Source organism: Drosophila bipectinata, chromosome 3L, assembly GCF_030179905.1.
Source record: "Drosophila bipectinata strain 14024-0381.07 chromosome 3L, DbipHiC1v2, whole genome shotgun sequence".
Classification (NCBI taxonomy): domain Eukaryota; kingdom Metazoa; phylum Arthropoda; class Insecta; order Diptera; family Drosophilidae; genus Drosophila; species Drosophila bipectinata.
Window position 1 is genome coordinate 23,619,335 of NC_091738.1, and position 22,918 is coordinate 23,642,252.

At 44.3% G+C, this 22,918-nt stretch overlaps 2 protein-coding genes and 1 pseudogene across 2 annotated transcripts in view; 1 reads left to right on the forward strand and 2 right to left on the reverse strand.

Annotated features, from left to right (window-relative positions):
- lovit (loss of visual transmission) overlaps positions 1–22,918 on the reverse strand; it is a 225,641-nt gene that overhangs the window by 57,833 nt on the left and 144,890 nt on the right. The gene's annotated exons all lie outside the window — the stretch shown is intronic.
- LOC138926309 (uncharacterized) lies at positions 5,809–9,761 on the reverse strand (annotated as a pseudogene).
- On the forward strand, positions 11,940–15,759 carry LOC122322272 (uncharacterized). The gene is made up of 3 exons (XM_043213988.1): positions 11,940–11,973; positions 12,047–13,528; positions 13,736–15,759. Exons 1-3 carry the CDS (start codon positions 11,940–11,942, stop codon positions 15,757–15,759), a joined length of 3,540 nt encoding a protein of 1,179 aa, XP_043069923.1.

Consider the following 22,918-nt stretch of genomic DNA (forward strand, 5'->3'; position numbering starts at 1 on the left):
ATTTCGAATTCAGGATCTGTTCGAAGCTCTTTCAACAATAGATATATCATTCTCTGCTGGTCCTGACAATGTTCCTAGCTGTGTTCTAAGGTACTGTTCTGATATCCTTTGCTATCCTCTCACTATCTTATTCAACTTATCCTTGGAGCTGGCATGTCTTCCCAAGAGATGGAATGAATCATTTATTATTCCGCTTCATAAGAAAGGCACTAAAACCCTTATTGAGAACTACCGGGGGATTGCTAAGCTATCTGCGATTCCCAAACTGCTTGAGATTACTTTCCAACTGCAACATTTTTGTAAAAGCATTATTTCCACTTCACAGCATGGTTTTGTCAAGCATCGCTCTACCACAACTAACCTTCTTGAATTCACTTCGTTTATCCACAGAGGTTTTCTGAGCCGCATGCAAACTGATGTGGTGTACACTGACTTTAGTAAAGCGTTTGACTCTGTGAACCACTACCTCCTCCTTCATAAGCTGTGTCTTTTGGGGTTTTCTCCACATATAGTACAGTGGTTGACCTCTTATCTATCGAACCGCACGCAGCGTGTTTTGTTTAAAAACAGTTCATCACAGATTATAAAAGTTTCATCTGGTGTCCCACAAGGTAGTCACTTAGGACCTCTTCTGTTTGTTCTTTTTGTCAACGATTTACCTAGTGTTGTAAACTATGCTACTACATTTATGTATGCTGATGATGTCAAGTTATGTCTTTCTTTCTCAGACTATAGGCACCTGCAACTAGACCTTAACGAAGTCTTCTTGTGGTGCTCAAACAATCTCCTTTTGCTTAACTGCTCAAAGTGTAAGGTTATGACGTTCAATCGCAGTGTGCCTCACATCGTTTCGTACTCTCTTGGGAATAACGTCTTAGATCGTGTTTCCCTAAATAACGATCTTGGAGTCATTTTTGACAATAAGTTGTCCATATCACTAACAGTTAATAAGGCCAGAGGTGTGCTAGCTTTTATCAAACGTTGGTCTAAAGAATTTGATGATCCTTTCACAACTAAAACTCTATACGTATCGTTGGTTCGTCCTATCTTGGAATACTGTTCTAGCGTTTGGAGTCCGCAATACTTTGTTCACCAAAGGAGGATTGAATCAGTCCAAAAGCAGTTTCTGCTATTTGCGTTAAAAAGCTTAAACTGGGATACTGCCTCTTCCCTCCCGTCGTATAATTGCCGGTTAAAACTACTAAACCTACCTCCTTTAAAAAAGCGCCGTACTTGTGCTGGGGTTATGCTACTTCATGTGCTTATTCTTGGACAGGTTGACTCTCAAGTACTTCTTGAAAAATTAATGTTTTCTGTGCCTAATAGAGTAACTAGATCCTTCCGACCCCTTTGGTTACCGATTTCTAGGTCTAATTTTGCGGAACACGATCCATTCCGCGTTATTTGTAAAAATTATAACTCATTGTCCCATTTATTGTCCCCTGAACTATCCCTAGATGTAATTAAATCCAAAATTATGGAATATCTTTTAACTTAATTTATCCTTACTCTTATCCTTATCCTTACTCTTAGTTATAATAATATAGAAATAACAGATAATTATTAATAATAATGAATGTATTGAATTTCGAACTGGAGAACAAAGAAATTTTGAGTTTTGAATTTTGAAATTTTGAATGAAATTTTTTGGGAATATTTAGATCTGTTAATACCCTAAATATAATAAGCACAATACAAACTTAAACCTAATAAATTTCAGATTCCTTCATTAAAGCGCTTTCCTTTATTATTTTTTTTTAAATAAATTTACAAATAAAATTACAATCTGGGGCCTATCTGCCATTATTTTAGAACATTCACTTAAAAAATAACCCTTTTTTTAAATTCTTCTGCCTATGGGTTTATTAGTCCACTGGGGCGCAAAATAGCTTTCTAGCAACAGTTCTTAAAAAAATGAAAAACTACGCTTCCCTATCTATATTTTCTATGGAGAAAACTTGTTCCAACCCAATTTCTGAGAAAATTTGTGGAAATATATTTTTTTAAAGTTTTGGCTGCCAAACGAGGCAAATGGGAGCAAATGAAGGAGCTTCTGAACAATCAATATAATATTGCTCACACTGTCAGTGTGCCGGCAGCGCTGCAGCAGAATTTCCTACCCTATTCACGCGTGCTATGGAACATGAGATTTCCCCCCCACTGTATGAGTCCAATAAAAACAAAAAAGGAAAGCTAACTTCGGGCGGAGCCGAAGTTTATATACCCTTGCAGTTAAAACCGGATATATATCGCAAACATCGGATATAGTTGGCCGATCCTTATGGGAATAGGAATATATACTCCAATTTATTACAATACAAAATCTAAAAAAAGTCCCAAGCTTCTATCTTCAAAAATACGAAAGTTGATATTTCTATTAAATACCATTTCCGATCGTTCAGTTATATGGCAGCTATAGGATATAGTCGGCCGATCCTAATGAAATTTGGTAGGTTGGATCAACTGACCAAAAATAGAGTCTGTACTAAATTCCAGCTTTCTATCTTCAAAAACACGAAAGTTGGGTCATTTCCGATCGTTCAGTTATATGACAGCTATAGGATATAGTCGGCCGATCCTTATGAAATTTGGCATGTCGTATTATTTTGCCAAAAATAGTTCTCACCTAAAATTTAAACTCTCTAACTCTAAAAATACCAAAGTTATACCATTTCCGATCAATCAGTTATATGGCAGCTATAGGATATAGTCGGCCGATCCGGGCCGTTCCGACTTATATACTGCGTGCAAAGGAAAGAAGGGTGTGTGCAAAGTTTCAAGACGATAGCTTTAAAACTGAGAGACTAGTTTGCGTAGAAACAGACAGACGGACAGACAGACAGACGGACAGACGGACAGACGGACAGACGGACATGCTCATATCAACTCAGGAGGTGATCCTGATCAAGAATATATATACTCTATAGGGTCGGAGATGTCTCCTTCACTGCGTTGCACACTTTTGGACAAAATTATAATACCCTCTGCAAGGGTATAAAAATGAAATCGAATAATCTTGTTTCATTCGTTAGATACTAATTATGCCAAGAAAAGTGGTCGGCTAGACCATTGTGCCCACCAGCCATATTTCAACCATAATCTGCGTTTTAAAATTGACCGATAAAAGTATTTGCGTTTTTACGGCACTTCGGGGATGTACTCTTTCTTTTTGAACATGTAAAACTAACCCTTGGAGGTCATGGTCAAAACCTCGACTTAAGTGGAGTTTAGTTTCTCCTCCATAAGCTGCTTTATCATTTTTAGCGAAGGGTTAATGGCATCCTTCAGTGTCATCTGGGAGTAACACTGAATTCATCCTGCAGGTTTTGTTGAGCGCCGTCGCTGACTTATCCTAAGGAATTAGCAGAGTGACGCACAAAGGTGCTAGATGGTTTCATGTGCCAAAGCTGCGGGTATCTATTCTCAACACCGACCAATACCTTCGCTTTTCAATACAACAATTAAAAAAAATTGCCAGTTCTCAAGTTTTACGAAAAGTTGATAAATTGTCTTAAAATAAAATAAATGTCCAAGCATCTCAATGGCAAACTGGATTTATGTTGAAATATAACTGGACTTTCTAATAAATAGAACGTAAATCGCGAACACGTGTTTTAAATGCAAGGGTATATCAACTTTGGCTCCGGCCGAAGTTAGCTTTCCTTTCTTGTTACTTCTTAAAGGGAAAGGTCGTTGCATGTGAATTGTTATATTTGGAGAAAAATATTAAATTTTTTAATTCAATCATGGCTTTGTTCTGTTTTTTTTTTTTCTATTTGTACTCCCTTTTTTTGGCCAAAAGAGGTTTTTAGGTTTGTTAAAAGAGGTTTTTACCAGGCTCACTGCTTCACTCTCGGGCGACATTTTCCGTAGGTCTGCTCTTTAATCTTGTAACGGTAGTTGCCGGACGAAATTAAATCGTTCAGAAGAAACACTAAGACCGGATTAAAGAGTTTATTAGTGGCTTTCTCAAAATAAACTCTGTGCGCTTCATCAGCTGTTAAATGAGTCATAAATGCGTAACAAATTGCGGTTATGTTGAGGCGACGATGTGGGGGGCCAGTCACTGATCTCCCAAATCCACTAATTTAAAGGCTGGAACTGAGAATTTTTAATCAGTTTTAGTACTTTAGACTCCAAGACCTTTACAGATGATCCCACCTTCGAAACACATATTTGGCTTGACAAATATATATATAAAATAATATGCATACATATATACATCAAAACCAAAAATAATGGTGGCGGACTTTTGTACATATATACAATAATAAATTTATATCTTTCACATCTTCTTTCAAGATTCGTGTGTCTGCGGTGTTGTTCAATACTGAGCAGAGGGTATTATAATTTTGTCCAAAAGTGTGAAGGAGTGAAGGAGACATCGCCGACCCTGTTGCCGCAAAAGATTCCAGGAGTAGATGAAATGAGAAGGCGTCATCGGTAAATTCAAAAGAAGCGCGATCAGCTTTATTTAGCTGCTTACAGAAGATTAACTTAACTAGTACCATAAAATGACGATCGACGACAACCAACGAGCGAGAGAGAGTGCACAGAGGGGCGAGTCCGGATGCGCTCTTCAGCGCGGGTTCGCTCTTCAGCGCGAGTACGCTCTTCAGCGCGGGTGCGCTCTTCAGCGCGGATGCGCTCTTCAGCGCGGATGCGCACTTATCCACAGATGAGCGGCGCCACGGCCCCTCACCTAAACATTCGGCCCCCCTTGCAATCGGACGGGTTGCAACAGCTCCCTTGTTGTTATGGCTGGTGACAGGCTCCGGACACGACCCATCCAAAAACTGTGCTCTGGGCCACTGGCAGCCCGTCCTGGATCTACAGGCTGCATAATCCGCGGGTACATATCCGCGCCCAGGACGACGGAGATTGTCGCTGGCTGATGGAATCGCTCATCCGCCAATGTCACGCCTCGGAAGTGGGCACGCACCGCCTCGCTTAGCTCTCGGGACGGCGTAAGAGCGGAGTGCTCGTGATACAGGCAGCTCGAGCAGTACCGGTTCACGAGAACTGCTTGGAGCCGCTTCCCGGCACTAAGGCTTAGGAAGCGCCGACACTTCTTCAAGGCGTGGATTCCATTGCAGACTCGGCAACGGTAGGATTGAATGTACATCTGCTTTCGAGTACATCTGCTTTCCAGCGATTGGGCGTTGCGTGGGCGTGGCGACATCGTGTTGACTATGGCTGGCGGAAATAAGGTGAAAGAACAAATAACTTTATCAGAATCGGTGTGAATGATTGTTCGCAACTACCGGCAGAGCTACAAGACAGCACAATGGACAGGAACATTGGAGCGGAAGAAATGTTAATTTTTGTGAGTAGGCGGACGCTTCCAACGGAAAAAGCACGACCTTAGCAACGGGCCGCTTGACGAGCCCTCAAGCGGTGCGGATGTCGATCACACGGACATGCCCATCGGATCCTGGATACACCGCGTCAACCCTGCCTAAACGCCTCTCATTGGACGGAAGGTTGTCCTTCTTGAGGACGACCATATCCCCAACGCGGAGGTCCCTCGTAGGGGCTCGCCACTTGTTCCTCTTATGGAGCTCCTTGAGGTACTCTTCCTTCAATCACAGCCGAAATTGCTGCTGAAGAGTCTTGAGGTGTTGCCAGCGATTAATGATGGAAGTGGTATCCCGTTTTACCTCGGGCTCGACCGTGGCGAGAAGTGGGCCTCCCACAAGAAAAAGCTTGGGTGTAAGAGCCAACAGATCAGCAGGGTCTTCGGACATTGGCGCGAGTGGCCGCGAATTCAGGCACGCCTCGATCTTCACCAGGAAAGCAGCCAGCTCCTCAAAGGTGTATTTCCGCGTGGCGGTGGACTTGTAGAACAAGGTCTTGAAGCTCTTGACGCCTGCTTCCCACAGGCCCCCCATGTGGGGAGCTCCCGGAGGAAGGAAATGCCAGAGAAGCTGCTGATGACTATAGGCACCGCCAGAAATTTCTCGGTCGTAAGGTCCGACGTAGGCTGTTAATGAATGGCCTTAGTGGAGAAGCACACAAAAACCAATAAATAACCCTTTGTGATTTGACAGGCCCTCCCCGTATAGTTTTTTATCTCGAAAGGACCGGCATAATCCACACCGGTGTACGTGAATGAGCTCGAGAAGGACGTCCGTTCCTTGGGTAGCTCTCCCATGAGTTGCGTCTGCAACTTCTTCTTGTGGATGACACATACCTTACAAGAATAGAAGACGGACTTGACCAAATTCTTCACCCTTGGAATCCAGAATTTGGCCGGATCAGACGGATCATCAGCTGATTGCCACCGCGCAGCGTGATGCGATGTGTAAATTGAACCAGGAGTCGAGACAGATGGCAGTCGGAAGGATTATAGGGTGCCGTTTGGTAATACTGGACCACATTGGAGAAACTCAGTGGACGTGACCCGGCCGCAGGCTTTCATAAGGCCTTGCGAATCCACAAAGAGGTTCTGATTTTGAATCGGACTGGATGCCGATATTGGACGCTTTTCGCTTAAGCAGCCCATCTCAGAAACGAAGTGTCTGCGCTGAGTGACGGAAACTAGAAGACGTTCAGCCGACGTAACCTCATTAGCGGTCAGGTGCTCTTCGAACGAAAATCGAATTCTCCGTGCGCGCTGGATGAAGCGATTGACATAGACAAGGACTCGTAATGCCTTGTCGAGTGTGGAAAACCGTTTAAGAAGATATTCGGGGGGCGCCTTCGCGACATGGACCTTGACTGCTCGCTTCTCGAGTTCAGTCACGGGGGCATCATTGCCTTGAGTGGGCCAGTCGCTGCGAGGCCTTTGCAGCCAGTCAGGACCGTGCCACCACAACTGGTTATCCGCAAGATCTTGGAGAGCTACGCCCCGGCTAGCGAGATCCACAGGGTTCTGCTCGGAGCGGGCACGTGCCCATTTCTGCACGTCGGTGAACTGGGTGATCTTGGTGACCCGGTTGGCCACGAACGTTGTCCACTGGAACGCTGGCCTCTGCAGCCACGAGTCGTTCCAACAGTATAGGGCAGACACGGCCTCTGGCATTTTTGGCAGAACGGCGGTGGCCATCTCGGACAACAACAAGGCACCGCACAGATCTAGCCGAGGGAGCGACACCGTTTTAACTGGGGCCACTCGAGTCTTTGCAGTCAGCAAGGTCACTATTACCGTGGACCCAACCTCGACACGAACATAAATTGCTGCGCCGTACGCCTTCTGTGAAGCGTCGCAGAACCGGTGGTGTTCGACCTTTAGGTGTGGTCGGAACGCGACCCACCGAGGAGCACGAATCTGATCGAGCACCGATTCCATCTTTAGGAAGTCAACTTATTGCTGACTGAAATCTTAAGGGAGGGCGTCGTCCCACCCTAGATCCAGAAGCCAAATGTCTTGCATGAACATTTTTGCACGAACCATGAAAGGAGCCAGCCAACCTGCTGGATCGAACAATTTGGCAATTTCAATTCTCAATTGGCGGTACAAAAAAGAATTCATCAGTCGTCGCTTTCCACCGCACGCCGAGTGTCTTGGCCGTGCTCTCTGCATCGGTGTCGAGGAAATCAGCACGAAGGGGGTGGTCGCTCAGAATGTCGGCCAGGATTGCCTTGCTATTCGACGTCCATTTCCTAAGTGGAAACCCTGCCAACTCTAGGGCCTCTTTCAGCTCCCGAATCGCAGCTTGAACTTCAGTTTTGGAGTCTGCCCCCGCGAGAACGTCATCAATGTACATAAAATGCCGGATAACTTGGCTTGCCTGCGGATACTTCGACTCTTCGTCGTCAGCGAGCTGTTGCAGCACACGACCGTTTTTGACCGTTTTCAACTCTTAGTCGCGGATATTCCCATGAGGATTGCAAAACAAAATACGTTGGAGCGGAGTAGGCTTGGGGTCTACCCAAATATTCCGATACATCTACTCGATGTCGGCGTTGAAGACAAACCTAAAGTATCGCCACTTTAGGATTTGAATCGTCAGGTCGGATTGTAAGACCGGGCCCGCGTAAAGAATGTCGTTCAGATTGGTCCCGTTTGCGGACGGGCTCGAAGCATTGAACCCCACTCGCACCTTGCTCGTCGTGCTTTCGGGCTTGAAGACGGCATGATGTGGAAGATAGTAGGTAGCGGAATTGCTCGAGGGAGAGACCTTGGCCTAAGTCGATGTACTCCTAGATTATCGAGTCATAGCGGGCCTTAAGAGGCGGATCCCTCTTCAGGCGCTGCTCATTACGCAGGAACTGAGCAAGGGCAAAGGACCGCGAAGTCGCTAGCTTGGAACCCTTCTGCTCGGGGTCGCGTAAGGGGAGCGTCCCAACGTACTTGCCACACTCGTCTCTTCTCGTCGTCTGGACAAAATTTTGCTCGCAAACTGAATCCGATTCCGAACTTATTTGTGTGGGCACATCTTCCACCTCCCAGAATTTGGTGAGGAGCTTTTCCAGTGAGTCACCGAGGCTGGGGGCAACTCGTGCGGAAAAAACGGACACGCTGCGGGGGTTGGCTGGAGATAATGGGCCTGTCTGCACCCATCCAAAAATGGTCTCCTGACCGAGAAGCGACCCGCAGATGTTAGCCTTGGCATTACCGAGGAGAATGGACGGAAGAATGTTAGCTCCTATTAACACATCGACTTGGGAGCTCTCAAAGAAGTTGGGGTCCGCCAGAGAAATGTCGGGCAGCCCCTTGAGATGATCTCGCGAAATCGAATATGATGGCAGATTTCCTACCAACTGCGGAAGAACGTAAGCCGCAGTCTCTTATTGTAGCCCGGGTCTAGACGGCGACCAAATGGAGAAATGGCACAATTTAGTAGACTGCGCGGAAATGGTCTGATTAAGGCCGGAAACTTGGTCTTGAATCGTCTTGAAGGGAGGCTTGACGAGGTTGAACAGTCGTTCCGTTATGAAAGTCACTTCGGACCCTGAGTCTATCAGTGCTCGTGCCTGGAAGCTGCACCCCAAATGGCACACGTTGATAAGGGCCGTGCCAGTAGGACGGCTCCTGACCCGGAAGCGAAGCACACCTGGACATCCGACTGATCCTCTGAGCCATTTGTGCTTCTGGCAGTCTGTGCGGGTCAAGCCGTTTGCTGTCGTAGGCGGACTTGGAGCGGTGGCGAACGGATTGCCGCGGTGCAGGAGTGTGTGGTGTCGGCTGTGACATGTGAAGCAGGTATGGGCGCTCGTGCAGTCGCGCTGCTGGTGTCCTCGGGCAAAACAGTTTAAACATAACTGCTTTCTTTTAAAGTAGTCCGAGCGTCCATTTACGTCCATTTCTAGGAACCGCGGACATAAGCGAATGGGGTGGTTCTCCCTCGAACAGAGATCGCAACCCTTGGGGCCCGGAACCACTCGAGTCTCGTACGAATTGAGCCTCCGAGCAGGGGCAGTAGGAATTCCCGACCTTGGCGGAAGTTGCCCGGAGCCACTAGGCCTGACGTCGTCGATTGCTTCCAGAGTGCGATGGCGCTCTGTCAGGAAGTTGTCCAATTCCTTCCATGTTGTATTTTCGGCCTTATTATGGACGGATTGCTCCCACATAGAAAGTGTGACTTTGAGGAGCTTTGACGAAATCATAAATACCAGGAGGCAGTCCCAACCTCAACATTGATGGAGGACATTGCTAGGGCTGTCAGACAACTCCGAATGGTGACTTGCAGATCCTTCAGCGCGTCCCCGGACTCTTGAGAAATAGCCTGGATGTTGAAAAGTATTTTTAACTGGCTGTTGACCAATAGCCGCCGGTTCTCAAAGCGGTCTGTGAGGCTCGTTTCTTTGGCGTATTTATGTTAGCCTCAAATTGGCTAATTCGATCTGTTGTAGCGATGAACTTTTTCAGCGCCACGTCGACCGCACTTTGAGCCATTTTTGCAACGGAACGAGTCTGCCTTTGTGAAGGACCGGGGATTGTATTAACGGATTCGTCACTCTTTGCCCTTGGAATGGCACTGTACGCCTTAGGCTTTAAAAGAGGCGTCCGCGGAGAAGCGGATCGAGATCTGTCCAAACGGATGGTTGGGATCGGACGTGGCCTTTGGTCGTCTCCCGTGGGCATTCTAAGACACCAATTCGCTGGTCAACGCTTGTCGACTGACTTGCGCAATAGGTGCCTCGTACGAAGCGGCGGCCGGTCACACTAATGTGATGAGAACGGTGAGATCGCGGATGAAATGCGTTTACAAGGCACAAGTGGGAATTAGTAGCGCCGATGTCGAAAGGAACGGCGGATGCGGCACAATTCGAATGTGGAAGAAAACTTCAGGAACCCAAAAAAAAACCAGATGGGACAAGGTTTGTTGAGATTCTAGGCGGATGTTGCCTGATGCGGAGTAGAAGCACTGTTAAAGGGACGGAAAATAGACAAGTACCGGAAAATTCGTGCTCGTTTGTTAGGTGTCGATAGTCGCTGCAAGCGATGACACAGCGGGGCTAGGGATGGCACATCGGGGCTAGGGATGGCACATCGGAACAAACTGAATGGACCTGAGAAAGAAGAAGTCAGGACGAACCGGGCGGGATCCAACCGCTGTGATTGAGAGGAAAGCCGGGATCAAGGAGGCCAAAAAAAAAGGAAAGAGAACGGCAACAGGAGGAGGACACGTGGGAAAAAAAAGTAATAACTAAAAATTCCAAATAATTTTCTACGGAGCTCTAAAGTGAGTACAAAGAAAAAATGAAATCGAGATAAATTATAACGATTCATTTGAACCTCAGTATCTTTCGAAAAAAGAGGACTTGGAGCTCGTCAACAAATTGGAGCCACCCGAAGGCGAAAATTTCTACAAGAAAGGAAATTGGTCACCCTTCCCGGGTGGCCCACAGGTTTTTTTGGAAAATTAGAAATTTAAAAAGTACCTGAAACCCTGTCCGTATCCTAGCGTAGATTATAAACTTATTTATTTAAATTATTTGTTATTTATTTTTTTTGTAATTAATCTATTAACTGTATTCGTCCCAAGGTGCCTTGGTTAGGTGTTAGGTTAATTCATGTTTAATATTTAAGAGTGTTATCCACTAAAAATATAAAGGATGAAATAAAAACAAAATTAACTTAAAATGAAATGTGAGTAAGAAAAGAAATAAAGGGGGGGAAGTGAAACGCGTAATCCAGAATGTGAGAGTGCAGATCGAGTGTGATGATCCCACGGATCCAGGAGTTGGACCATGGATGGGAAACCTTCGTGGTGTCCCATGTCGGAGGTTCTCGTGTCCGCTGTCTGTTTGTTTTGCTGGTTTAATGAATGGTGTAACGTAGTCGTTTTTACTTTTGCTTGTTTCGAATTTATTTTTTTTTGTTGAATTAGTGTATTATTATTTATTCACCATATCTATATTTTTTTGTAAGGCTGTCTTTTGGGGTTTTCCGGGTGTTCCCATCCCTGTAGATGTTAACGCGTGCTAGCCGGCGAAGTGGCGCCCAACCCGAAAAAAGGACTTGATAGGATCGAAGGATTCTCGGAAGTTGGACCCGTGACAGGATCGTAGAATCCAGATCACGCGCTGCCCTTCCGGCGAGACTGAATCTGCAAGGAAAGTCCTTTGTTTACATTGTTTTTTTTTTAAGTAAAGTAAAGTACGTATCTGAATAGATCCCTTTGTGGTGTCTTGCGTGTAGTCCAGAGGCTCGAGGATGTGGTCCGCGTTCGGTAAATATAATGAAGTATGTGTGTTCCGTCCGAGACAATTTGTGGCTGTGAACGGAAAAGGGATAAATGAATGTTTTTTTTGGTATAGAATTAAGTAAAGTAAATCGAAGGAAGCAGCACAAGAGACGAGATAGGAGGAAATCTCACAGATCTGAGGAGCTGGATGGATGCGTTTTCACAACCCCCCTTTAACAGAATTCAAGAAGCAGTAAAAGAAAAAAAAATATAAAAGGAAGAATAGAAAATTAAGAGACCCAAAAATAGAAATAGATAATAGAAATAAGTGAAAAGAATTAAATTAAGATTATTTATGAAGAAATGCCGATTATAGAGAAAGATAGAGTAGAGTCAGGTAGAAAGATAAGAAGGAGTGAGGAGTTTTTGCGGAATCGGAGTGGAGAAATAATGAGTCCAGCGGTGACCAGATCTCAAGGCCGGACTGAAGAAGGTATCGCCCACAGGAGTTCTGGATGAGCGACAGACGGTGCATCAAGCCATGGCCGCCTCCATTGAAGCCGAAGTAGCAAGAGGCTACGATCAAGGAAGCAGTGGCAGAGGAGCGATACCAAAGGTCCAAACGGAGGTTCCGTCAGAGATTCGGTCGGCAGTTAATACGGCACTGTTTCAGGCACAACAGACGTATGAATCGGGAAAGCACAGTGAGTTCAATGCATTCAAGGAGCAAATGGAGGCCGACATGATGCTGTTTATGAAGGACATAAACGACTGCAGGGCATCGTGGAGGAAGGACTTCGAGAGCCAGTGGATGAGTCAACAGCAGCAGCAGCCGGCAGAGTCTCATTCGATGAAGCCTCCCGAACGTCAGTTCCAACAGCCGCCTCCGTGTCAGCCGACGGCAAGGTGTTCCGACCGAGGATGGCAGGGGCCAGCATCTGCACCACCAACCGGACCAAAGATGCAGCACGCAGAAGCAAGGGCGGACACAATAAGACAGGTGGTCCCGTTGCCGGAAGACTATTCAAAGCCACCACCGAACATATACGGCAAACAGGATCTGTCGAGGCCTCCGGAACGAGCCGCGTCCAGGATCGGCTGGGAAGCACGGGGTTACCAACCGCCGGGTCAAGCGTTGTCGCTGGAGATGGAGCCAGAATGGGACGCGTCATACGTACCCTCGGCAATGAACCAAGCCGAGTCGTTGGGGCAAACGCGAGGGTCAAGCCAGGCCCGAATGGAAGTGGGACATCTCCGCAAATGGGGCTTGTTGTTCGATGGCAGTCCCAGAAGCATGCCGGTCTCGGAGTTCGTGTTCCGACTAGAGCACCTGCAGAGGTCGTATCGCATTCCGTGGAGCGAGGTGCTAAGGGAGTTCCATGTGTTAGTGGAAGGTCCAGCCAGAGAATGGTATTGGATGTACATACGTACCAACGGGAAGACGGACTGGCCATATCTGCAGTACGCACTCCAAAAGCAATTTCAAAGCCATAGGTCGAACTTTGAGAGAGAGTATGAGCTGCGAGAGAGGAAGCAAAGATCCGGAGAGAGTGTGGAGGCCTATATCCAGATGATGTTGACGCTGAGGGCAAGATTGGAGACACCGGTATCCGATTTTGAACGAATAAAAATAATAAAAATGAATCTGAGGGAGAGAATATCCAAGATTGTATATCCGATTCATGTAACCAACCTGGAGCAGCTACGCCATGAGTGTCACGATGCGGAGAGGATGCTAGCCACTCGATGGTCTAGGCAGACGGCGGAGGGTGAGCATCAAAGAGGATTCTCTTATCGTCCGAGGGTGGAAGAGGTGGAAGATCAGCAGGAGGACGAGGACGGCTGGCCCGAGGAGGGTGAAGTCGAAGCCCTGCACCGACAAGAGAAGTCGAGGGATAAGTCGACCCTGAATTGCTGGAACTGCAACGAGCGGGGGAACACATTTTGGGAGTGTGAGTCAACGGTGCGCAACATATTTTGCTACAAATGTGGCACTCCCGGAGTCGTGTTGCCGAAATGTCCAAAGTGTCAGTCGGGAAACGGGGGAAGGAGCATGTCCCGGGCCGAGGAGCCACGTTCCAACCCATTTGCATCAAGATAGAGGCCGATCCGCAGACTCTAGAAAATAAGTAGTGTTAAGCATATTAATCAAATACTAGTAAATATAAATAAGCAGAGTCCAACGTTAGAAAGATCGGATGGGAATCCAAGTTCAGCACAAGGAGCGGATTACAAGGAGGGTAAGCCGCGGTGTTTCCAAGAGTACCCAGTAACTCCAAGAATCGAACGTGCCCAGCGGAGGACCGAGAGGCAAAGGATATGTGCAGCGATTCGAGCCGCGGTGAGCGGCGACAACAGGCCGTTTGCGATCGTGGAAGTAGAGGGAAACAACATCGAAGGCCTGTTAGACAGTGGTGCATCCGTCAGTCTCCTCGGTGAAGGATGTCTGGAATTGATTGAAAAATTAGGATTGAGACGGGAAAAGACGCGAGCAATCATGCAGTCCGCGGGCGGTGCAAAACACCAGGTGCTTGGCAAGGTTTATCCAGAGATAAGATACCAAGGTCAAACGCACCGCATCCCGATCCTGCTTTGCCCCTCTTTGAAGCAAAAACTTTATCTGGGCGTAGATTTTTGGAGGAAGTTCCACATCGCACCCGAAGTCGTGAGAGTCGAGTCGTTGGAGAACGTGGAAACCGAGATCCACAGCAAAGGGGAACCAGTAGAGCCTCACACCCTAACGAAGGAACAAAAGGAACGGCTGGATAAAGTAAAGGAAGGGTTCCTGGCATATGAGAATCAAGGGTTAGGACTCACAACGATGGAACAGCACACCATAAAGCTAGTAGAGGGGGCAGTGCCCGTCAAGGAAAGGTTTTATCCAGTGTCCCCGGCCAAGCAGCAACTTTTGTTCGCTGAAGTGGACGAAATGTTGAGACTCGGAGTCATCGAGCTGAGTGAGAGTCCGTGGAACAACCGCACGACGTTGGTGCAAAAACCCGGCAAGAACAGGCTGTGTTTAGACGCCCGGAAGCTGAATGCATTGACGGTGAAGGATGCCTACCCATTGCAGAATATAGAGTCCATCCTCAGCCGGGTCGATGACACGATTTACATCAGCAGCATCGACCTAAAACATGCGTTTTGGCAAGTGGAACTGGAGGAAAGGAGTCGTCCGTATACAGCCTTTACTATACCTGGGAGGCCGCTGTATCAGTTCCGGAGGATGCCTTTTGGCTTATGCAATGCGGCGCAAAGATTATGCAGGTTGATGGATAGAGTCATCCCACAGAGGCTCAGAGACCGAGTGTTCGTATATCTCGATGACCTGTTAATGATCTCGAAGACCTTTGAGGAGCATTGCGAGTTACTAACAGAAGTGGGAAATTGCTTACGGAAGGCGAATTTGACCATCGGATTGCAGAAGTCAAAGTTCTGTTTTAAATACTTGCGGTATTTGGGGTATGTTTTAGGAGATGGCGCTCTGAAAACAGACCCACGGAAGATCGCAGCCATTAAAGAAATTGAGGTCCCGAAGAACGTCCGACAATTGCGCAGTTTCCTTGGCACGGCGAATTGGTATAGAAGGTTCATACAAAATTTTTCCGAAATAAGCGCTCCTTTAACCGATTGCCTGAAAAGAGGGAAAGGGCTACAGTGGACACCTGAAGCGGAGGTAGCGTTCCAGAAGCTAAAGCAAGCAGTGACCTGTGCGCCGGTTTTGACCCACCCTGACTTCCGAAAGCACTTCTGGATTCAGTGCGATGCGAGTCATGTAGGTATCGGCGCGGTGTTGTTCCAGAAGGACGACGATAAAGCGGAACGGCCGATCGCCTACTTTTCGGCAAAGCTGCGAGGCGCACAGCTGAATTACAGTGTAACCGAGATAGAGTGTCTGGCTGCAGTCAAAGCTGTTGAGAGGTTCCGTCCCTACATAGAGATGATGCCGTTCACCATCTTGACGGATCACGCGAGCCTTAAGTGGCTGATGTCTTTTAAAAATCTGGAAGGGAGACTGGCCAGATGGTTTCTAGCGCTACAGCCTTACCAGTTTAACATCGACCATCGGAAAGGAAAGGACAATGTGGTGGCCGATACTCTTTCACGCCCCAACGAAGTAGAAGAGCTGAGCCTTGTGAACATGGAGACGACGGCGTTCGCCGGGAGTACCGGGAAAGAGTAAAGTTAGTAAAAGAGCAAGGAGATCGATTCCCAGACTTACGAGTTGAAGAAGGCTTACTTTTCAAGAAGACTCGTTTTTGCCGGGAGGACAGCGAGGAGTTCGACTGGAAATTGTGGATCCCTGAGGAACTAACAAGTACATTAGTATAACAAGCTCATGAAGGGGAGATGGCTCTGCATGGGGGAATCCGGAAGACATTAGCGAGGCTACAGCGAATGTACTATTGGCCGAACATGGTGTTACAGGTGAAAGAATGGGTTAGTACCTGCGTCAGCTGTAAAGAAAATAAGCACTCCACGCACATTACGCGACCGCCGATGGGAGAAGAAGTAGAAACCGACAGACCAATGCAAAAGTTATACTTGGATTTCCTCGGAAAATATCCCCGATCCAGGCGCGGCAATACCATGTTACTTATAGTGGTAGACCACTTTACAAAGTTTGCCTGGTTGAAAGCTATGCCCAGAGCAACGTCGTTGGCGGTTGTCGGATTCCTTAGAGAACATATTTTCACGCAATTTGGAGTGCCGGAAATCATACACACGGACAATGGCAGGCAATTTATCTCTAAGGAATTTGAGGATATGATGCAGCTGTATGGGATAACGCACATGAAAACGGGCAGATACGCACCGCAAGCAAACGCATCCGAGCGCGTCAACCAGTCGGTACTCGCGGCCATTAGGGTGAATATCGGCGAGGACCATGCCCGATGGGATGAACGGTTACCGGAGGTGCAGGCGGCACTGAGGGCAGCGTCACATTGCTCGACAGGGGTGTCCCCATATTTCGCAATGTTCGGGCAACATATGTTTTCGAACGGTGGAGATTACCAACTGGCCCGAAAGCTAAAAGCATTAAACGAGTCAGAGATTCAGCAGCTACGAAGGTCGGAGAAACAGCAAGTCCAGCGTTCCGGGATAAAGGAACGTATTCACAAGGCCTACGAAGAGGCGGCGCGGAGGTACAATTTAAAAACCAAAGAAGTCAAGTACTTACCGGGACAAGAAGTCTTTAAGCGGAACTTCGTACTCAGCAATCTCCATAAGAACATCAACGCCAAGTTCTGCAAAAAATATGTTAAGTGTAGGATATGCAAAGTTCTGGGCAACTCACTGTACGCGCTGGAGAACCTACGAGGGCAACCGATAGGCGTCTTTCATGCCAAAGATTTAAAACAATGAGGGCCCGGCTAGCTCCAGTATAAGCGTAAATCTCAGGGCGTGGACGAAGCCTACGTTGGGCTAAGCATCAAAGCAGTTTTCTCCTTGCAGTTTACACGACACTTTTCTTCCACTCCTGTTATCCTCGCAAGCTAAGGAAACCGTAGTGTGCTGTTAGGTGTCGATAGTCGCTGCAAGCGATGACACAGCGGGGCTAGGGATGGCACAACGGGGCTAGGGATGGCACATCGGAACAAACTGAATGGACCTGAGAAAGAAGAAGTCAGGACGAACCGGGCGGGATCCAACCGCTGTGATTGAGAGGAAAGCCGGGATCAAGGAGGCCAAAAAAAAAGGAAAGAGAACGGCAACAGGAGGAGGACACGTGGGAAAAAAAAGTAATAACTAAAAATTCCAAATAATTTTCTACGGAGCTCTAAAGTGAGTACAAAGAAAAAATGAAATCGAGATAAATTATAACGATTCATTTGAACCTCAGTATCTTTCGAAAAAAGAGGACTTGGAGCTCGTCAACAAATTGGAGCCACCCGAAGGCGAAAATTTCTACAAGAAAGGAAATTGGTCACCCTTCCCGGGTGGCCCACAGGTTTTTTTGGAAAATTAGAAATTTAAAAAGTACCTGAAACCCTGTCCGTATCCTAGCGTAGATTATAAACTTATTTATTTAAATTATTTGTTATTTATTTTTTTTGTAATTAATCTATTAACTGTATTCGTCCCAAGGTGCCTTGGTTAGGTGTTAGGTTAATTCATGTTTAATATTTAAGAGTGTTATCCACTAAAAATATAAAGGATGAAATAAAAACAAAATTAACTTAAAATGAAATGTGAGTAAGAAAAGAAATAAAGGGGGGGAAGTGAAACGCGTAATCCAGAATGTGAGAGTGCAGATCGAGTGTGATGATCCCACGGATCCAGGAGTTGGACCATGGATGGGAAACCTTCGTGGTGTCCCATGTCGGAGGTTCTCGTGTCCGCTGTCTGTTTGTTTTGCTGGTTTAATGAATGGTGTAACGTAGTCGTTTTTACTTTTGCTTGTTTCGAATTTATTTTTTTTTGTTGAATTAGTGTATTATTATTTATTCACCATATCTATATTTTTTTGTAAGGCTGTCTTTTGGGGTTTTCCGGGTGTTCCCATCCCTGTAGATTTTAACGCGTGCTAGCCGGCGAAGTGGAAAAATCCAAACAAGAGAAGAAACAGGCAGACCCTTACACGTTCGAAAAAATATTGATGACTGTCAAAATTGATGAAAAATTTATATATTTCGACCAGTATGGCTCGTACGTAAAAATTGAATTCCTAACTATTTTCGAATTTGCGGAGCCGGAAAGGTGGACTTGACCTTGGCTTGGATTTAACACAAAAAAAAATTAATAATTAATTTTTGGCTAATTGTCGGACTTAATTATTATGGAGCCAGAAGGGTGGAGTTGAAAATCTTAATTTTTAATCAATTGAGATTAATTATCACGAAGCTGGAACGGTGGAATTGAAACCACGGCTCTATTCAGACAGAAGGTTGACAATTAAATTATTAATACTTTTTGACTCTAAGTATTGAGTGGCCGGGAAGGTGAATAAAAAAACTGGCCCTTCGCTCGAACGGAGAATAATAATTAAATAAATTGTGGCGGATATAATTCAAAATATAAATATTTATAATTAATTGATAACCTTTTTTTGAAGTAAGTTGTTACGCAGCCGGTTATGCCGTCGGCAGCCTGCACGTACCCCAAAGAAAAAAAACAAGCACCAAAAAAACACAACACGGCTTCTAAGGCGGCTAGTTCGAGAATTCACGCGACACAATCACGGATTTGTAGTGAAATGGCGGTATATAATTGTTGGTTTTAGGAAATTAAAATTTTGTTCTGTTCTGTGAATTTGGAAATTACTGGAACCACTTCACGCCGGCTGGCCAATATTAATTATGCCCTTTTTTTCACCACACACTTTCACTGTTCACTTGCGGATTTTTTTTTTTGCGGATTAATTGCACCAAAAACAATGTATGTGTGTATGCAAGTTATCCAACCCCTAAATACAGGCCACTTATGGCTTTTATAAACAATATTTTCAATCTCTGCATTTGCCCTTGGCTTGATCTGATCTTTGGCTCAATTATCCAACCCATAAATCTAGGCCACTTATGGCTTTCCACTTATGAATTTTATAAACAATATTTTCAAACTCTGCATTTGCCTTCGGCTTTGTCTTTGGCTCTGAGGTCCGATCTCGGTTCCCCATAAACAAATCAAAATCAAAAGTAAACATCAGCTTCCCTCCGAAGCCCAATCAATTACGCCTTTTGCGTTTCAAGTACCCACCAAATTGCATCGATCAGCTTAATCGAATTTCACAATAAGATGCGACAGTTTCATCTTAAGCCTCTAATCTAAACACAACTGATGGCCGAGGTTCTGTGGATCAGAGTTAGAATTAAGAAGCGAGTCCTATTTTGACCAAGACCGCGAACGGTTGACAAAAATATTTAAGAGAAATCAAAAGTGTCTTGTAATTGTTGCGTTTAATAAATAAAGGTTTAACACCAAGTTGTGTAATTAAAAAATAAAATTTACATTTTTTTAATTCACCTAACTACAACTGGCGCCCAACTCAAGGGGCCGCGTCACATAAAGCTCCAAAAAAATAGTTTAATGAAAAATAAGTTAAACATAAACGGAACTCGCGCGGTCAACAACTCAACATTTTTAGTGGAAAAATTAAAACATCCACCAAACGACACTACCAAGTGACAGTGATTGTTAACAACAAAGTAAATGGAAAGTAATTAATGAAATAATCCATAAAGAGTGAACTAAAAGAAAGGTGGACCGAAATTTTAAACCAAACAATTACAAGAACACAAAAAACTAAAAAAATGAACGCACAAAAAAAAAACAAACAAGAACAACAAAAAAAAATAAAACGACAACCCCAACAAAAAAAAACCAAGGAAGGAAGACAGGACATTCTCTATCCATTTATCAACTATCAACCACCAACCACACAGAAGGAAGACCCCAACGGGACAATATCGTGAGGAATTAATTTAAAATAATAAAAAAATTAAAGACTATAATTTAAGATCTGTGAATTTGAGAAAAATAATATAAGATTTATATCTTGCAAAAAGTGAGATTCACGAATTAACAAATAATATAAAGAATAAATCTGGAAGATTTGATAAATAGCTTTTGTGAATTAAATCTTACAATGGCAACCGGAGGTTCAGCACCAAATTTTTCTGCAGGCAGTGTAGCCACAGCCGGCAGTTTAACAGTAGAATTGATAAACAGATTAATAAACGCTCAATTGAATGAAGTTAGCAGGAAAGTAGAATGTTTAGAAGGAAGGCTAGCCACAGATGCAAAAACTGTGGAAGATTATAAAGAACAAACAATTGACTCAGCTATAAAATGCGATACAACACTTGAAGTGGTAAAATCCTTACCAAATTTCACAGGGGAAACAACACAATTGTAGGTTGGAGGGAAGCTGCAGAAACTGTTTTGAAACAAAACAATTATTTTATGAAATCGAAGGTTTAAAATCTGATATTCTAATTGTATTCAATTTATTAAGAAAAATTTGAGCTATAATAAATATAGATAAGGGAATCTTGGAATAAAATGGGAAACAGGAGAAGTTAAAATATTATGATAACGAGGAGAAAAATGAAATACGTTTAATTGAAGAAAATAATATTCTTCCGTTAAAAGAATTTATTATAAAAAAGTATTTTGATGATAATGGTAGCGAAAACACAGATTCATTATTTGTTGAAAATAGTGAGAAAAGCTTGGGAATTAAAAATCCCGAGAACGCCGACGTAGAAATATCCGTCAACATAAATACAAATGTCTTGGGAACAAAAAATCCTGAGAACGCCGACGTAGAAATATCCGTCAATAAAAATAAAAATATCTTGGGAATTAAAAATCCTGAGAAACGTAGAAATATCCGTCAATAAAAATAAAAATATCTTTTTTTTTTTTTTTTTTTATCGCGGTCTTTCAGAATTTGGAAATGGCTTGTGCATCAATAGGAGCATCAGCTAGCATTCCTGTATTCATCATAAAGCTTAGAGGCCCAGACGACCGAGGGGCGCTCGAGAAACGATTTGTTAGTACATATTAAGCTAATTGAAATTTGTTAAGCTAAGAGGAGTTAGTAAGGAAATTTAAAATTCTATATTTTAAATTAGATGGACAGGAAAGAGATGTAATAGAGTAGAGACCATTGTAGTTCGAACATAATACCCTAAAAGGGTCGTGCAGTGCATATGTCGAACTACAACGGCTAAGGAACAGAGGACTAAAGTTTCGAGTCCTTCTATTAGGAATGTTGAAATTTAAGCGTGTTAGTAAATGCTGGCTATCTACATCCCCGTTAATAAGGTTATGCAGAAAAACTACACCGAGCATTGTCCTACGATTTGTTAAGCTAGGTAAGTTAATAAGTAAAAGTCTGCTACTGTAGGATGGAAGCTGAAGATTTGCATCCCAGTATAGACCTCTAAGTGCAAATATTAAAAAGTTCTTTTGTACGGATTCTATGCGGTCCTTATGTACTCCATATTGGGGACTCCAGACACATGAACCGTACTCTAGTATCGGACGGACCAAAGAAATGAATAAAGTTTTGGTTATATAGGGGTCATTAAATTCTTTTGACCACCTTTTAATAAAACCAAGGACTCCTTTAGCCTTATTAACCATTAAGGAAATATGGTCGGCAAATTTAAGTTTTATGTCTAATAGGATGCCGAGATCATTAACCTGGGTTAATTTTTCTAAGGCAATCCCATTAATGGAATACGTAGCTTGCAGAGGGCAAGAACGATAAAAAGACATATGCTTGCATTTTGATCCATTAAGTATTAGATCATTAGCCAAACACCATTTTTGAAAGTTATCAAGGTCAGACTGAAGACTGCATTGGGCAGAGATGGATTTGTACTGAAGACAAAGCTTTACATCATCTGCATACATAAGAACTAGAGAGTTCGTTAAAGCAGGGGGCAAGTCGTTTATAAAAAGCGTAAATAATAACGGGCCAAGATGACTTCCTTGAGGGACGCCGGATGTAGCACGGACCAGACGGGACTGAATGTTTTTAAATAAAACTCTTTGTGTCCTTCCATCTAGGTAGCTGGAGATCCACGTTAAGAGGTCTTTAGGAAAACCCAGCATATTCAGTTTACTCAACAAAAGTGAGTGATTAACTGAATCAAATGCTTTGCTGAAGTCTGTGTAAATTACATCGGTTTGATATCCCTTACAAAAGCCATCTATGACAAAGGATGTCAACTCCAATAAGTTTGTGGTGGTGGAGCGACGCTTAATAAAGCCATGCTGACAAGGAGTGATAATCGAAGAGCAAAGGTGTTGCAAATGAGGGGTAATTAATTTTTCAAATAACTTTGGAATTGCCGACAACTTAGAGATGCCTCTGTAGTTGGCAGCCTCGGACTTTTTCCCTTTTTTATGTAGGGGAATTATAAATGATTCCTTCCACTTAAGGGGAAAAATCGAGTTTTCCAAAGATAAGTTGAAAAGTCTAAGTAGAGGTTTGCACAGAGCCCTGGCACAGTATTTTAGCACACAGCCTGGTACTTCATCGGGGCCTGGCGAATAAATGGGTTTGACCCTTAAAAGACCAGATAATAAGTTGTTCTCAGAAAAAAACGGACAGAAAATAAGATTTGCTGCTTGAATGTTATATGCGTAAGGCTGATCAGTCAATTTTGGAGGAGAATAAGTTGTTTGAAAAAATTCTGCGAATAGATCGGCAATGGCCTGATCAGAAGTCGCAGAAGAATTTTCAAACGTAAGCAGGGGTGAAAAAGATACGTGTTTACGCTTAGTGTTTACAAAATTATAAAACTGCTTTGGATCCTGAGTAAATTGTATCCGACAGCGGTCAATATAATTCCTATAACATTCAGCGTTATGCACGGTAAAATTCG

Bases quoted from the DNA above. Each gene is read 5' to 3' on its own strand.
- LOC122322272 (XM_043213988.1), top strand. From the start codon at position 11,940: ATGCCGATTATAGAGAAAGATAGAGTAGAGTCAG. The intron at 11,974-12,046 runs GTAGAAAGATAA...AGCGGTGACCAG, and splicing joins GAAAGATAGAGTAGAGTCAG to ATCTCAAGGCCGGACTGAAG. The intron at 13,529-13,735 runs GTGAGTCAACGG...ATCAAATACTAG, and splicing joins GGGGAACACATTTTGGGAGT to TAAATATAAATAAGCAGAGT.